This window comes from Ischnura elegans, chromosome 1, assembly GCF_921293095.1.
Source record: "Ischnura elegans chromosome 1, ioIscEleg1.1, whole genome shotgun sequence".
Classification (NCBI taxonomy): domain Eukaryota; kingdom Metazoa; phylum Arthropoda; class Insecta; order Odonata; family Coenagrionidae; genus Ischnura; species Ischnura elegans.
Window position 1 is genome coordinate 156,526,597 of NC_060246.1, and position 16,834 is coordinate 156,543,430.

The 16,834-nt window shown below is 40.5% G+C and overlaps 1 protein-coding gene across 1 annotated transcript in view; it reads right to left on the reverse strand.

Annotated features, from left to right (window-relative positions):
• Window positions 1-12,289: 12,289 nt before the first annotated feature.
• The window catches only part of LOC124172576, a 73,253-nt gene continuing 68,708 nt past the window's right edge, over window positions 12,290-16,834 (reverse strand). Inside the window, exon 2 of the mRNA XM_046552020.1 lies at window positions 12,290-13,350. Coding sequence (XP_046407976.1) covers window positions 12,290-13,350 — 1,061 coding nt within the window. The remainder of the gene's footprint in view (window positions 13,351-16,834) is intronic.

The following is a 16,834-nucleotide window of genomic DNA, read 5'->3' on the forward strand; positions in this document are numbered from 1 at the left end:
TATTACGGTTGATTCATTTCACAACGGGTTTTACTATTTTATGAGATTATCTAGGCTTTTTATTCACGAAAGGATCAAAAATATTTCCTAATTTTTGAAATTTTAATGCCCTTACACAATATCTCAATTAAATTTATCTTTATTGCATTTTGATTGTTTCTTTGGTTATGGGTAAGCCAGGCGTAGGGACATGAGAGGTACGTCATCTCCTCCGAGAATCTAAGAGCCAAGAATCTTGCTCAACTTTATTTTTTCTGTCGTAAATATTTTGATCACGGTAAATGTAAATAATCAGCTATTCGCATGCATGCCATATATTTCAAAATCATTTCAACTATGCATAACAACGTATATTTCTTCGTGAAAAAGGTGGGAGTTATGGGGTAAAAATTAGTTATCACAATACGTAGTGTCTGGATTCGTCTCTCGTATGACTTTTTGTGCCAGTGTTAATAGGCCAATGACATATTAGCTTTGAGCGGTAGAGTGATGCTGAATGGGCTTTCTTAATCTCTTACCAATCGAGCTTACTATTAATATGCTCGACAGAATTTCTCTAAGATTATCATACAATGAAAAGAAATCTTTTGAAATTTTATTTTTCTGCGTGGAAATCTTTTTGGAATGCGGAATCGTCAGATTTTTATCATTTTTTCACTCGGAAGCCTAGTTTAATTTAAGTTATTTCCGTAAAAAAAATTTTCTACATTTTCTTTTACAAAATAAAATTTTCATCGAAAATCATGGAAATGTATAAATACATATAATTTTGTAAAATGAATAGTAGAAACAAATAATGAAAAAAACGCCGCTTCCAAGATATGAACGCAAATGGGCCATCGCTCATATATGATTTATAGTCATTACAAAGGGAATATAATAGACCTTTAAATGTTTAACAGAGTTTTTGTTTAAACTACTGGTTATGTAACCCCATATGGGGGGTGATTCGTGTACAGCTCCCGATGGACTACACCACTACAAATTTTGACTGAAATCTGAGACCCACTTTTGTGATATTCCCCTTGTTAGTTATCCATTAAATGCTGCTTCAGCTCCAGATTTAAATAATGCAATTTCACTATTCCTTAACAATTTCCCAATAGCTAATGTGCCTTAACCGGGTGTTATACATACAGTATTACCCATTGCACGCAAATATGAGCTCGTGGATCACTACTTCATCTATTTCCCTCCATATATTCCATTGATTAATCGAAGACTTCCTCAATGACCATTTATCGTGGATTCACGCCCTGAAGTAGCAATTATTCCGTTCTGCTTTATTCTCATACATCTCGCTGTTTCCACATTACTGTTTTTGCTTGCTGTTGTTGTTGTTACTGTATTTTATTTTATTATATATTCCGTAAAACGGAGTCAGGAAACGTAAGCCCGTAACTATTAATAGTAACTATAATAAACGTAAATAAGCCTGTAACTATTTTAAAGATCTGATTAATTGATAATAATATTCTGTAATAATTTGAGGACATTGCATGAAAAGTGATGTTTCCTAGTTCTGACAAAAAATTTAAAGCTTGTGAGAATTATTTTCGTATCTTTTAACAAATTTTACTATCTCTATAACTTGTCCTGATGGATTAGTGGATGGATCATTTTACTGCTGAAGGAAGGGTCGCAGGTTCAAATGCAGAGTGACGCATTCGGTCTCCCCCAAACAGAAATCGAAATGTGGAAAGGTAAATCTCCTGAAAGTTTAAAGCTCACATACCTCTGGGCTACCCCGGGGTGAGTTCTACCCGCACCTAACCAAACTATCCTTCGGAGTGAATCACTGAGAATTGATGTCATCACTGAGTGAGTGATGATTTTGTCCTGAAGAGCAGTCGTCATTGCTTGTCTTAGTTTTTCCTCCGTTTTTACGTGAAGTGGGAATGGTGGCCACCAATAATTTTATATACAATGTATTTAATAATGGTGTTTTACGATAGAATAAGTCAAAGTTCACCATTCTTTAACAGTTATCCTGAAATGTAAATAACAATACCTCAATAAATGCTGAGTAGATATAACTTAAGCTTTACGAAATATATTTGCCAAATGAAAAATGAGCTTACTTGGCGTGTAAAATGATTCTGGGAATGTCAATGTATACAGTATGTGCAACAAACTCAGGTATAGCATACATTTAAACAATCTGAGCAATTTACTTTGTAAAAAGGAATAAATCTTACGCGTCACATATATAATCTTTGTTCTGGTAAAATATCAACGTTATTCATTTCCCTTGGCACTCAAATAAAAAGCAAAATTAGAATTTTAATTGAAGGTATCTACTGGCTAAATTTTATGCTCCCAAAGGAAATAAATGCAACTCTTGAGTCTCCCTTTCCTTTTGCACCCCTGTCTACCAGGATTTTTCCTCTCCCCCTACTCGGATCCGCCCGCCCTCGGGCACGGACCATTTCCATCCTCTCGCCCAAAAAATGTCATCCCCTCTCACAGTCAGCGCTTTGGCTGCCGCCAGACCCCATCCCAGCCTAATCCATCTCAACTGCCCCCGTGGAACCAAACCCCCAAAGCCTCCTCCCCCTCATCTCCATCCGCAGCCACGCGGCGACAATGCCTCCTCACCCGCCACGCCCAATCCCTCCCTTCCCCACCTCCCGCTACCTCCCTCGTTCTCACCCTGCGACACATTCTTCCTTAAAGGCACGCTTCATCCGTCATCCCCCTTCTTCTCTTTTCGTTTCCGAGAGCCTTTTTATCATACTTTTCCTTTTCTTCGCTCGCGTGCAATTCCTTGCCTAGCTATCACATTCTGATCACCTCTGGCCTATCGCGTGGCGTACTCTTCTGTGGGATGAGGGGGGATTTGTGACTGGTTCGCCGCAATCCACCACATTCCGTCTCTCAATTCTTACGTTCACAGTTTTTCGCTTCTCATTTGGCGTCTAACCAAAGTTGAGAAAGCGTTTGGAATATTAATGTGAAGATTGAGTATTTTTCTTTTTTAATTTTTTTTAGCCTTAGAAATCCCAGTGCGGGACAGGTTAAAAGAGATTTTTAAGGTTGAAAACCAACCTGACGAAATTACTGCTAAGGAAAATACGTATTTCTTTTCACAGCGGGTCTCTTTATTCCAAAAAGAACAAAGGCGTTTAATGATACATTTGGTTGGAGCTGTTCACAAGTATGTGCCTCAAAGTTGTAAATAATAAAAATTTATTATCATATTAAATGCTTCAATATAACAAACGGGATGGGCGACCGCATAAGTTTCCAGTATCTTGATGGAATCTTACGTAGCTTAACCCATCCAAACGTGAAGCATTGTGTGGATTTTTTACCATTGTTGCCATGCATTATATACTGAGAAATATTGGTTTCATCATGTAGTTGAAAATCACAGTGTCATATACGTTGTGGCCCCATGGCTTCAGGGAAGGAAGTAGCAAATCAATTTTGCTAGTAATAATAATTTTAAAAAAGGAGTTTGAGCAATGAATGAATACTTGAATAACCTGTGATGCTACAGATCAGTTACGCCGAGATTCATTCGAACTGCATAAGAGGTGTTGTCACAGTTTCTTACAAAATGTTATTGCTGGGTAAAAGCCAGTCCTTTTCAACCAACTAAATCTGCTGACTATCATTTAGGATTAGCGTGTAGCTGTTATATTCATGAAAACAGAATATTGCACTTATTTATCCTTTCGAAAACCAACAATACGCTGCGATGAACAATAGTAACTCGAAAATTATTCTTTTTCTTTTAAGAACTTTAAGTTTTTCGTTTAACTGTTCAACCTGTAAAAGGTTTTTCATTTGCCGTATCACACATATATCATGGAAAATGGTACCGCATTGTCACGATGAGGTTACCACGTAGTAATTACATTTTATTATGTATTATTGAGTATTTTTTATTTCAATTAAATTTCTCGGTCTTCCTTCAGAAATAAATAATTATTTAAAAAGAATATTTTGCGTTCGTCATCTTCTAATGCTTTAGCGTGCACTTCAGTGTGTCGCATAAGAGAATGACGAGCATATTAGAGGAGCATATTACGTACAAAAACATAAAAATCTTAATTTTTAGGCCTAAACTCTCCAGACTATTTACCTAAACCACTCAAAAATACAACTTTGTGGAAAGCATTCATAATCATTTGATCGGCGAACCGTTTAAATTGTTTTTTATCTTTGCCGAAATTATTTTTTTATGCATCCACCATTAGGGCGGTTCAAGGTATATGGGAAACATATATTTATTTTCATAATATCTGACGGCGGATCCCCTTTATGCTTCCACATGGTTTAAAGTGACAAAGTCTGGAAAAAAATACCAATGATTGTTAGCATAAAACTGAAGGTTTACCTCCATAAAATGAAAACAATTAGTCATAGAAACCTAAATATAATGCCATTAATTAGTAATTTTTAGTATCTTTAAGTTTTGTCCAAAACACATTTTGATAAATCTGATTGTGTACCATTTAGCATTTCTGGAGAATGTTTTTTGTGCGTGTATTGCATATCTTAAGGGATAACTTATTTGTTTTTCACTTGTATTTGATTGTATATTATTTAAGTTTCTATTAAAAATAGTTTTCATTAATGAAGAAAAACTTCAGTTATTTCTAAACAATCGAATTACCAAAATTTCAGTTTCATAGAGTCAGGTGTTAACGTTATCATGTTGAGTTGAAACTTAAATAGCAATATCATTTTTAGACCACTTGGCAACTTTAATTGGGTTCCTCTGGAAGAAATGGGACAACAAATTTTCTTTAGCCATCCTATTTTCCATGGCAATGCTTAAGATTCCGATTAGGGTCTGATTTCAGAGATTACCAGCTCAGCTCCTGGAGAATCAGATCCGTTATCAGTGTTTTGTCTTTCGCACTCCACGGAAAAACCCCACGTCTCTGCTTACCCTGGAGTGTCCTTATCGTAAAACCAAGGAAAAAATGCTTTTCAGAGCAAAAACGGAGGATAGACATATCCTGCATATGAAGATAAATAGTGGTAAGGGGGCTCGTACTCCTGGCCCAACGTATTCTCCCAACGTGTTTGAACCTTATAGCTACTCGTTTAAGAGTTGAGCCCCAACCCTAATGCTGAACGCCCGCCTTATCACTGATATTAATTACTCCAACCCTTCTCCCTATTCCCGTTTTTCCACTCTCAACCCTTTCCCTTCCAATTAGAATCTACATCTATTGACTTCTGCCCTTCTCTCCCACACGTTGCCAACGCAACGTTATCTACCCATTGTTCTTTCCCCCACCTGCCTCCCATTATCAGCAAGCGATTAACACTAGCAATACCGGACTTGATATCCCTCCTAGAACTACCGAATGGATTCATTCTGACTCCTACCTTAGCATTATATGTTTTTTTATGATTATTTCGGCTTTTATTGATACATTACTTAAGGTAATCATTTTTGTTTGATATGCGAAATTCGAAAGTATATCAGGCGATCACGTATATCGCGAGGAGTCAAAAAGACTCCATCGGTAGTTCTAGTGTTAAAAAAGGATTAAAACCTCGATACAAACAGCAACACATTGAAGATATGTTTGCTTCAATACATTAAATTTTAAACCAATAATTACTTCAAAGATTCTTCACGAAAATGTATACTTTTCACAGAAAAGTGAAAACGGCACGATTCAATCCAGATCGATTAATGGTGTTTAGGAGGAATCTGCAAGAGTACATGGGGCAATTATTATAGCGTATTTTCGTCAAACGTTAATACGTCCTTTAAAATCCATTGCATCAAATAAAATGCCGTAAAGGCTCTAGGTTACCCAGGAAAAACAGTTTTCTTGGTAACTGTAAAGTGCATTCAAAAGAGATATGTTTGCGTTTTACAATTTAAAAATAATACATTTTCAAATACGCTGTATAAAATTGTTAATTGTCAATATTTCTTTAATTTTTTTACTATTTTGGATGCGGTTCTTCGGAAAATTTAATCGATACAACATGAATTACTTGAATTTACCTTTTTAATGTGAACCATTGGCCAAAACTTTTATTATAATTTTGGTGGTGCCTTCAGGAGATATGGTTATGGTGACCAAACATTAAAATCGAATCCATTAATTTTTGGTTCTGAAAATCGGCAGTTTTGGCTCGATTTCGTGTACATACGGTGGCCCCTCTATCCCCTCATCCAACCCACTACCACACTCCTTATCCCCAACTTCCTCATTCTTTGTCTCACGATCGGTACAAATCTCATCTCCCATTGAACTCACTCCCTTCCCTCTTGCATGCCTCGACCGCATTACATCCACTCCCTCTCCAGCAAACACCAATATCCGCTATCCCTCTCGTCTTACTCCGTCGCTCGGCCTAATATGGAAGGTAGGCGAACCTCGTCTCCGTTGGTTTTAATCAATGCCGCTCGGATCGGAAGGGATTCTGGTTTCCGAAGGATGATTTATTCCCATGGACCCCTTTTCCCCCGCTCTCTCCAACCCATTCACTTCCACCTATCTCTCTTTCTCCCTCGTTCCCTCACCGTCTCAAAACGAGGGCTCTCATCCCCACATCATCCGTGTTTCTTTATCTCGATGACGGTCTCCTCACGACGTTGTTTATCGGGAAAGCCGGAAGCCCTGATTTTTCATGTAAATGCCGAAGGAATCCGGTGTTACGATCAAGGAGGGCGAAACGCGAATTTTCGCTTTACGTTTGCGTGTGCGGGGTTCGATTTTATTTTATTTTGTGTGTCTTGGTTTTGAAATTATTGAAAAGCACGTTTAAACATCGTGATAATCAATAAGGGAAAACTCACATTCGTGAGGAGCTACGGGTAAAACTCTCCCACATCCCTGATGGTCTTACATATCGGATTCTTATCCTGCCCAAATCTCTCGATCAACGGTAGATCTTTCTTTTCTGATCTATACGATCCACGGCCTTCATGTGTGGGTATACATATCCCCGTAGTAGTCGACGAGCAGGACCGGTATCCCTGCGGATTTAAAAGCTCATATTGTCGTGCACCAAGCGTTCTCAAGGCTTTGAGGATTGAGCCAACCCAAAGGCAGTAAGTCCCATCGACTCGTTCCCGATTAGGTAATGGGTTAGAGAGCGATAAAATGGATGACGCGAGGTACGAGCCAAATCCCTTAGCAACAATGCGGGCTCTGAGACCGAGATTCAAGTCGAGATAATAGCCACGGCCAGAAGCGGTCGTGAACGAAGCGGGCTGTCGTCGTCTGGGGATAGATAGTGAGCGAGTGAGCACGAAGGAAGACATGAGGGAGAGAGTTCAATCGGTTCAATAATTACAAAGACGGCTACCCGGCATTACTGAATTTATTTCTGCATTTAAGATTTGAACGAAAAAAACGGAGTATTTGATGCATAAATCATCTTAATGTCATATAGTTCCATAATATACCCAGTGGAAAAGAGGAAGTTTTGAGTATATTTAAAATTTATTAACCAACAACATTAAATACTCAAGTCTGAAAGAACATATGATATCATTATGGTGCGACAATTCATGCAAAATGCCCTTTTTGATGCACCTTTTACCGTAGCCGAGAAAGAGAGAGCTCCAAATTTTGTGGGTGAAGTTTTCGATTTACCCACGAATATATGAAACAATCATTGAGTTCATACGGGTGCTCTGGAGTTTATATTAGAGATTGCAATAGATCTAGTACAACATACATCCCCTGCGATTGTTTTTTTCACAATGATTGATCAATTACCTCATATAACGAGGTGTCACCGATTTTACTGAGGAAAATTTCGATCTAAATAAAAAAATGTGGTAGCTTAAGTCGTAAAATCGTCAACGACACTTGTGAGTTTACACGGCTTTTACTTAGAGAATGGGTATGATATTTTAGGAAAAATATGTACCTTTACAATATGTTTAAGCAATACTTTAATGGTAATGAATTTGATCAAGGAACACAGGAAGTACATCGCAATAACCATGGCCGTCAAATGTCATTCCATGCATCATCCCTAAATTCAGGAATAAAGTCTGTACTTAAAATAAATGGTACTTACCGTTGTTCAGGGTGATAATCTAATGGTGTATGTATACCCAACACCAGCAATTTCTTTTATCACTATTGGAGGATTTTTTCGGTCTCAGATTCAGGGAAAATATTGGCTATTCATTCAAAACAGCCATTAAATTTTTCTTTGATTTTTGAAAATGTTTGAAGCAGCTTAACATTCACATAACAAGTCACTTGTTACCTGCTACTCCAATGTGATGAACCAATGTAAAAATTTATGTAATTGTAAAGAATTTTTATCTTTTCAAGTAGGTACATGAATTAGAGAGAAATGGATGTATTCATTTCCTACTCTAAAATTGGTCAGCAAAACGTCTTCATTTAAAAAAGAAATTAAACAAAATTTCATAAATTATATTTATTTTTATCAAACATTTGGCAAACACTTTTCATGTACAAAAAAAGAGCGTAACTCACGTAAAATAATAGCTCGCATCTCATGGAAACACAAATTTACATATCATTCGTGGCAATGAGTAACTCAAATATGTTCTCCAGTAACAAGTCTTCTTATTTTTTCAGTCGACTTTTTCCGTTTCCGAATATTTTTAGTTTATTCATTTGGCACTTTGACATTTATCCAATTTGAAATCTTACCACCGTTTTTTACCCGTGCACATTGGTGAATGTACACCCACAATTTTAAAGCAAGATAAAATCAAGATGTGTAAAATCGTTCCACGCTTTATTTTGAGGCAGTTCCATATATCCGTATTATATACTATATACATATATACATTTTAAAGGTTTATTGCATTGAAAATTACATAATATATTGAAACCATTCTCGGTAGTTGAGTTTTGAATTTAAGTGTGGAAATTAACATTTGTGTTTTTACCATGGAGAAGATGTGTAATATGAGATCGATAATAGTCCAATCCAATGAATATTAACCAAATGTGATTCATAAAATAAAGGAAATTGTTAGAATGGCATATTCGACTAAAACGTTCTTTTTAATCTTGTAATCCATGAAATTCTAGTGTCTTGGCGATTTTTCAATGCTTTGTAATGGTCCCACGGGAAACTGTTACAATTTTTTTAACCTGGCTGGAATAACTTATTACTTACGTTACACAACTGTACCCTGTAAAGTATCTAATCGCGCAAAAATACCATAATCGACTGAATGCGTATTCTTTTGAGCATTAAAATGCAGTTAATATCACTTCACGTGAGCAGCAATGAGTATTTCATTTTATTGAGTTAATGAGAGAAAATGCGAAACATTAAAGTTTATTGGGATGCACTTGTATTTTTCCTTATTTTCTCTGGGCTATTTTTAACACATTTTAGTTATCGTCCGTAGTAAGTTAAATGGACAGAAAAAAAGTAACTCAGTAACGAAAGATGCATAATAATTAAATTATAAAATGGAGGAGGGTTTCTCATGGCGACCTCCTGCGCATTGTATTCCCAAGAGTTAACCGGATCGAAACGTTTATGTCGTCAAAGTTAAGTGTCAGAGAAAATGATTTCCCAGTACATCACGGGTGATTTTGACGATTTTGACGACGGTGATTTGATTTGTAACGGAATGACAAGGCTGGCAGTGAAGGATAGCACAACCTCTGAGGATCACAAAACTTGCAGTAATTGATCGAGAGAAACTATGAAAAACTTTAGAAGAATACTACATCCATTATGACTTTTGAAAATTACTCTAGGCTTGGTAGCTAGAAATAATGTGAGATGAATGAATCAGTTATCAGCAATGGCATCAGGTGATTACTAATGTGGGTCGTCACTATTCGTTATGAATACATGTACCACTTGGTATGTTTTTCGCTCTAAAAATACCACTTTTGCGGCAAACACTTTTGCCTCTGTCTGAAAAAGATTTTGAGAAACGAACTACTCCACTTGAATTATGATACAGTTGTGACCATTAAGAACAAATACCACCTCTGCTCCATTCGTGGATGCCAATGTTTTCCAAAGAAGGTAATAAAAGGAAATCATTTCAGAAATGCTCGCTGAGTAATCCAATGCCGTGGTTATAAAAACATTCCAGCACTAAAATGATGACAATTACGAATTCATCGATGACTCGATGAATGCTTATTTAATTTTTCCGCTGTTGCATGCTGCAACGGACCTTGTTCAACTAATTCCAGTATTTCCCCATTTGCAATGGAACTTAATTAACCATTACCATGAATGTTAATATTCCAAGATTGTAAAAATTAGGCGTTTGACTGTAGAAATTTTCGAAAAAATAAAATACTTCACTCGTCGTTTGATAGACAGCAACGTTCCTTTCAAAGAATACCATTCACTTTGACGGACTTCTTGGATGTCAAAGTTTTCAGAGATGAGAACAAGAAGTGATATTTTAAGCCACTCTAGCGTGCATTAGCCCAGAATGCAACGTCCACCCGTATTGACCTACGAGTCATTAAACTGTCACGCATGACTCAGGAGAGAGGAAGAACATTTCGTTTTACATCAGTATCACCACTACCATCATAGGCACGTGGAAGTCTTCGATTAGCCTACGTCACTTCACAGGACCCTTGAGCGAGGACCTCAGGAGAGAACTCTGTGATCCCTGCTTTTTGGGTATCACCATGACAATAGAGAGCGCAAGCAAGAGAACCACGCACGCCACTCCAACTGAAGCGGCAACGAAGAGAACCCACTGGGCGGCGAACGTGGCTCCGATATCCACCTCTCCGTTCGTTGGGTTCGAACCCCCGTCGCAACGCTCGTCCAGCGGTAGTCCGGTGAAGTTCGTCTGGGGGCAGTCAATTGACCCATCACATAACGCCCTCGAGGAGAGGCAGGAGATGCCGTCTGGACACTCGAAATCACAGTCTGGGTTGTCAAGCATCTCCTCTTCCTCCCAAACCAGGCCCCCTTTCTTCATCCGCCGCACCACGATCAGATTCTTCGGAGAGATCTCGCTCCACCTCAAAGCGAAGCGGAAACGGGCCCTAGAAGACTGCGACCAGAGTTCCACTGAGGCACCGAGTCTTTCCAAGCCCGCTGGCCATGGTCGACCCCAATCCGGCGGAAGTATTTCCATTAGTGAAGTGGCGTTCTCCCGACAGAGAACTACTTCGCCCTCGGTCACGGGGTTTTCACCAAAGAACCTGATCGTTTTTCTGTTTAGGCGGCAGTCCGATGGGAGGAACAAGTATTGTAGCTTTAAAATTGCTTGCCTTCCCGGAGTGACCTGTACTGACCAAGAACAGTTCAAAGGTCCATCTGCTTCGACGTCGTCGGCATCAGTGGCATCCAAAAACGGGGGGAATCTGATCACTCCGTGATGTCCAGATTGAGACAACTCGGAGGAGTCTCCACAGCCGGAATCGGCCCTCTGGAAGTGATACAGACCTTCAAATCTATAAGTAGAAGGATCCGCGTGGGCAGAAGACGAGATCCGGTGTAGCTGCAGACGGAGTCGTATTTCGTTGACACTGGAGTAGAATACAATCGGGGCGTCGTGCGTGCCGAAGAAAGTGGATGACCTAATACAGCCTAGTGGCCTCGACGGATGATGCTGACCACCGTCCATTACATATATCACGTCGTCCGTGATAGGAAAGTCTTCGCTATCGCAAGATGTTATTGTGGCGGACCTGTTGTGGGCAAATGTCACTTTGTGAAATTCTAGCTTAACCCTCTCACCCGTTTTACCGACGAAACGGGCGTAGCAGTCAACCGAGCCACTCGTATCTGCCATCGTTGAGTAATTTTCGTCGCCATCACCTTCGTTTGCGCTACTATCGAAGTTGGAAGACCTGGTCTTGGTTGCCAACAGCAGCGGAAGCCTATCTGCTAAAAGTGAGAAAGGACCTGAAATAGCGTCCTCGCTTCGCACCAACATTTGGCAACCACTGGAACCCACTAGCATTTGGTTTCCTAACCTCTCCTCCTCCAAGAACGCGTACGAGACGCTGAAAATGAACTGTCGCCCGTCGAAGGACCCCCCTTCACTATGGCACACTAATCTCACTACATCACTATGGGATTCGTAAGGTTCCGCCGGCGAGAGGGAATTTCCATACGAGGGAACCTGTTCCGCTTTCTTTCCCTTGGAATTGTTCGAAGAATCCCTGAACATCCCCTTTAGTCTCTTCTTAGATGTCCGTTCACCATTGCAGTACGAACCCACGAGGTCACCGCCGTCATAAAGAGTTAGGCGATCCATATCACAAGTGTTTCGTTTCGCTTGGAAGGAGGACAAGTAAATTCGCACTTTCTGTCCCATTTTACCCTCAATGAGATAGGTGCATTCAGTTCCCGGAGGATATCAGTGGCCTGGCGAGTGAAATTCACCCTGGAAGTCTTCCTTCATCGCTGTGAACTTCCAGAAACATCCAGAAGGTGGCATGACCTCGCCGACCCGCGGTCGAGGGCCCGGCCTGACGATGCCCACAGTTAAGTAAAAACCGTCATGGTCCATCGAACCGTGTGGCGACGAGTGGAACTCGATAATGACGGATCTGCCCCTGGCGACCACGGACGGGAAAAGGCCCTTCCCACAGAACCTAGCGATCTCCTCTGAGGATGAGGTGTCCTCCAACCAATCCCTGACTGCCACGTAATCACCGGGGCACGCGTCCACCGCGACTTCTTCGGATTGTTCCCCGCTCCGCCGACGCCGCCATCCCCTGGGCCCCTGCAGGTGACGGACTTCCGGAGTCCCGACATCAAACACGTCGAAATATTGTCCACCCACCGCTATTCTTCCTCCCATCTCGGAAGTTTCGTTATAAATAACCCTGTGGCGACAGGTCACGTTCCTTGGGTAGAACCCTGGGTACCCCGGAGATGTTATGTCACAGGGACCGCGGCAGTTCAGGAAAATCCGGTCACATTGGCCGTTCTCGTGGGATATCGGGGTTCCAGGTTGCGGAAGGGCGAGTTCTTTGTGCCGTTCGATGGCAAGACGACGCGGTAAGACCGATATGGCGGCTTCAAAGCGAGTCTCCGGACTGAACTCTTCTGCATAGAACTCGATGACGAGGGGGCCGAAGGTCGCTGGCGAGAGGAAGAAGCGCCTTCGGCCGGGGTGGTGCGATGCGCGGGTGGCGTAGGAAGAGAGCAGGTTACCGCAGTAGGAGCCCACTTGGTCGGGCGGTCGTCCAGCGTCGGCGATGCGCAGATATGCGGCGGGTGAGCAGGGGTCGACGGGGGACTCGGAAGAGACGGTGGGAATGTTGAAGTGGCGGAAGGCGATCTCGAACACGTCACGGGGGTCGATCGTGGGAGGCTCCAGGCGGTACACGCAGTGCATTGGCTTTCCCTTGTTGCTTATCGTGAGACGAGGGCTGCCGATTAACTTGGAGGTGCGGATGGTCTTGTTGCAGCCTGCGAAAGAAGAAAAATGGTATCCAATAAATAAATGCTGCCGAAAGTATTTAAATTTATTTGTAGGGGTAATGCATGCCTGTATATACAAGGACATTCAAGGGTTTAAGATTTTTAAAGGTTATTTGAGCATACTTGACGTTATGATGACAGTAGTATAATTTATTTATATAAATCAAAATACGCAAAAACATAATAAATATTAGGTATTTTAGAGTTATTCCATCAGACAAGAGGTGAACTAGCAACGCTCAATACCCATCGAGTTTTACTTTAGCTATTAATAATTTGTGTAATGAAAATACTGTCTTCAATGTTTCCAGCAACTACATTTAAAAATGGAAACCCTATATTGTGTTCACACTGTAGACAACTGTCAACATCTTGCTTCATTTTTCAGATATGAAAAGTTGACTAACCAGGATGCATTGAATTCCCGGAATTTTTTTAATCTTACTTTAGTAATATCTGCCATCTTTTCCTTCCATAGCATGCAAATTTAAACTACCTATTTGCGAGTAAGTTGCCTTAATTGAGAAAAATAAGACTCCCAGGCAACATTTCATTCCCTTGTGTTATTTTTACCCGCAAACTTGCGTTTTATAGACTGGAACGCAGTCTTAATGCATATTGATCGGCGACTGCCGAAACTTTGTCGGGGAAATTGTCAGGACACACTCTAGAAAATAGTTGGCTCCTTAGAATCTTAGACGCGATGAGGAAGCTGGAAATAAATTAATGATTTGTCTAGGCAATTAATTCTTTAAATCGTTTATTTTTAACCTTACAATCTCGTTATGGAGTTTTAACCGGAAAGCGTGCGTTTCATAGACTTGGACACAGCCTTAATAAATATAGCCTCACCTTCATGTTGTCAGATTTTGGTAATATTAAGTACACGCTCCTTGTCTGAGGGAAGCAAAAATTTAAGATTTGGTATTCTTAGCTGGGTGGCCTCCTGCGGTGCGATGGTGGAGACGTGGCAATAGGATCGACTGATGCGTGTGGTTTTACGGCCCACAAGGGTGATTGCGGAGAGTAGAAATCACGCCAAGTGAGTCAAATCGAGTGGATATTACATAAACACTTTCACACCCTCCCATCTCGCTCCCACCCACGTTGGTTCTACTCCTTCCGCAGGCGTCTCTTTTCCCCTCCCTGCCGTTTTCGTGACGGAGCCTAAGCCAAGGCTTGGCCATACATGAGCATAATAATATAAAATATATAATAGTTATAAATAAGCACCACAAATAGTGCATAGCAAACTAGTAGTTCAACTAGGGCAAGTTTTTTGAAATAGAATCATATAAAATTTATAAAAACTATAAATTTCAATTACATTATAATGAGCGCAGTCTATTATCTAGCAATGAAGGCATGGAAGAACGCTTATTTATTTTTTTATTGTCACAGCATTCATGAGTATATTTCTTTATTATATTGGTTGACTCGTTCACGCTCTGATACTAAAAGATCCAGTCATCAAAGGGGAAGCTTATGGACATCAGGTTGAGGCACTGCTGTGTCTAAAACTGATATCCTGAAGCAACGCGTTGATTAATCTGTCGCTATTGATGGATTAAGCTCATTAGCCATTGCGTTCGTGGAAGACATCCCAACAGACAATATGCCGGATCAATCATTCCCTGAAATGTAACATCCGCCCTCATATTTTAAGACTCAATGCCATTAAGTTTATTTTTCGTCCCTGTCAGCTAGTGTCCTTGAGGACTGATCCCCCCTCTTCGTTTTCAGCAGAAGGGCCGAGACGGATTTCATGGATGGAAACTAACGACGACTAGGCTGCACTCTGTAATTTTACCCCAAAACGCAAGGGGAGGAGGAAATTTTTGGATTCAGAGAAAGAGAGCAAAAGAGATTAGTTGAGCGGGAATTGGCACGGGATATATCACATTAACAGAATTAGAGTACGAAAACGGACGGCTGTCCCGGAAAAATGGGAACATGTATACCACCGATGGAAAATGATCATCGAGAGCATTGGTACCAAATATTGCACCAACTGCGCAACATCTATAATCTTTCTCGTTTCCAAATTTGCCTACCGTTAGGCATTTATTGAATTTCACATCTCAGATGGTAGATGGATGAGTTGGGGGAGATCATCTTCCCTTTCCATTGTAGCATTGTGAGCTATCCATCATAATTTATTTTAATGCCAAAAATAATTTATGTTTACGGTATGTATTACTCTTAATACTGGGAGAGTACTCTCTATCTTAGTATACGAGCAGGAAAAAGGGATGATTAATATCTCTGCCTATGCCGTCGAAATTAAAAGCCGGAAACTAAGTTTCCCCTTTTTTAGTGCATTTTATACTGTTTTTAGAAAAAATAGTGAAAGTGTTTCTTCAACGTGGGCTTCCAATTCTCTTTTCCTATTAGTTTAATCGGCAATATCACCATTTTGCCAGTGTCACAGGATTTCATTGAGGAGCTCAGCTTTGATTCCATAGGCTGCAACGTTTAAAGGTTCTATTCGAGCTTTTACCCATATATCTCCCACCAAATATCGAATCAACTATGGTAAATGTACGATATTATCCTTCTCCCCTTTCCATACATGCCTGCCGTTATTCATTCGTTAAATCCCACGTCTAAGATGGGAGATGAGGGAAGTGGGGGCGATCTTCTTCCTTTCAACCGGACATTGTGTGCTAATATCGGATCCATCTAGCCTTGGCTCCACAGCTGTGGAGATGTAGCGATATCCGATTGGCTGAGCAGATAACGGGAGCGTGGGTGGATTCCGAGCTCCCGGCAGCAGCGTGGGGAGGAAAGCGTCCCGCAAGTGATTATGATCACTTGCGGGACGATTTAACGAATGAATAACGGCAGGCATGTATGGAAAGGGGAGAAGGATAATATCGTACATTTACCATAGTTGATTAGATATTTGGGAGGAGATGTATGGGTAAAAGCTCGAATAGAACCTTTAAACGTTGCAGCCTATGGTATGATCGACTAACGTCACCCCTCGTGACGGCCAGCAAAGCCGTAATTCAGTCTTTTTCCAGGAAAAATAAAAGAGGGTGATTTATTTTTCTTTGTAAGAGGAACACGTGCCTCCGAGGCGCGTGGGGAAAGAACTGCCACGCTTCCATATCCTCCATGCGATTATGTGTCTTGCGGGCACTTTTTTGTCCGAGATAGATTCTATGGAGTGCTTTGGAATCTCTATACCGCAAAAACAAATTTAAATTAATATTATTTCGGGAAAGTGTTTGTTTATTTGAATACCCATATTTATGCATTTAGAAGCTACTATTGGCTAAGGATGCCTAAATAACAATTATCTGCAGAAGATTTCTCCATATATTTATAGCCAATTTTTGACCTATGTTCAACACCCAGGGCCCTTGCTCTGGTCTTTATTCCCGCACTCTCACTATTTTGAGAGGGAGGGAGAAAAGCGGGAGTCAGGGCTTTGGAATCACAGTGGCGGTTAGGGCCGCTCGAGGCC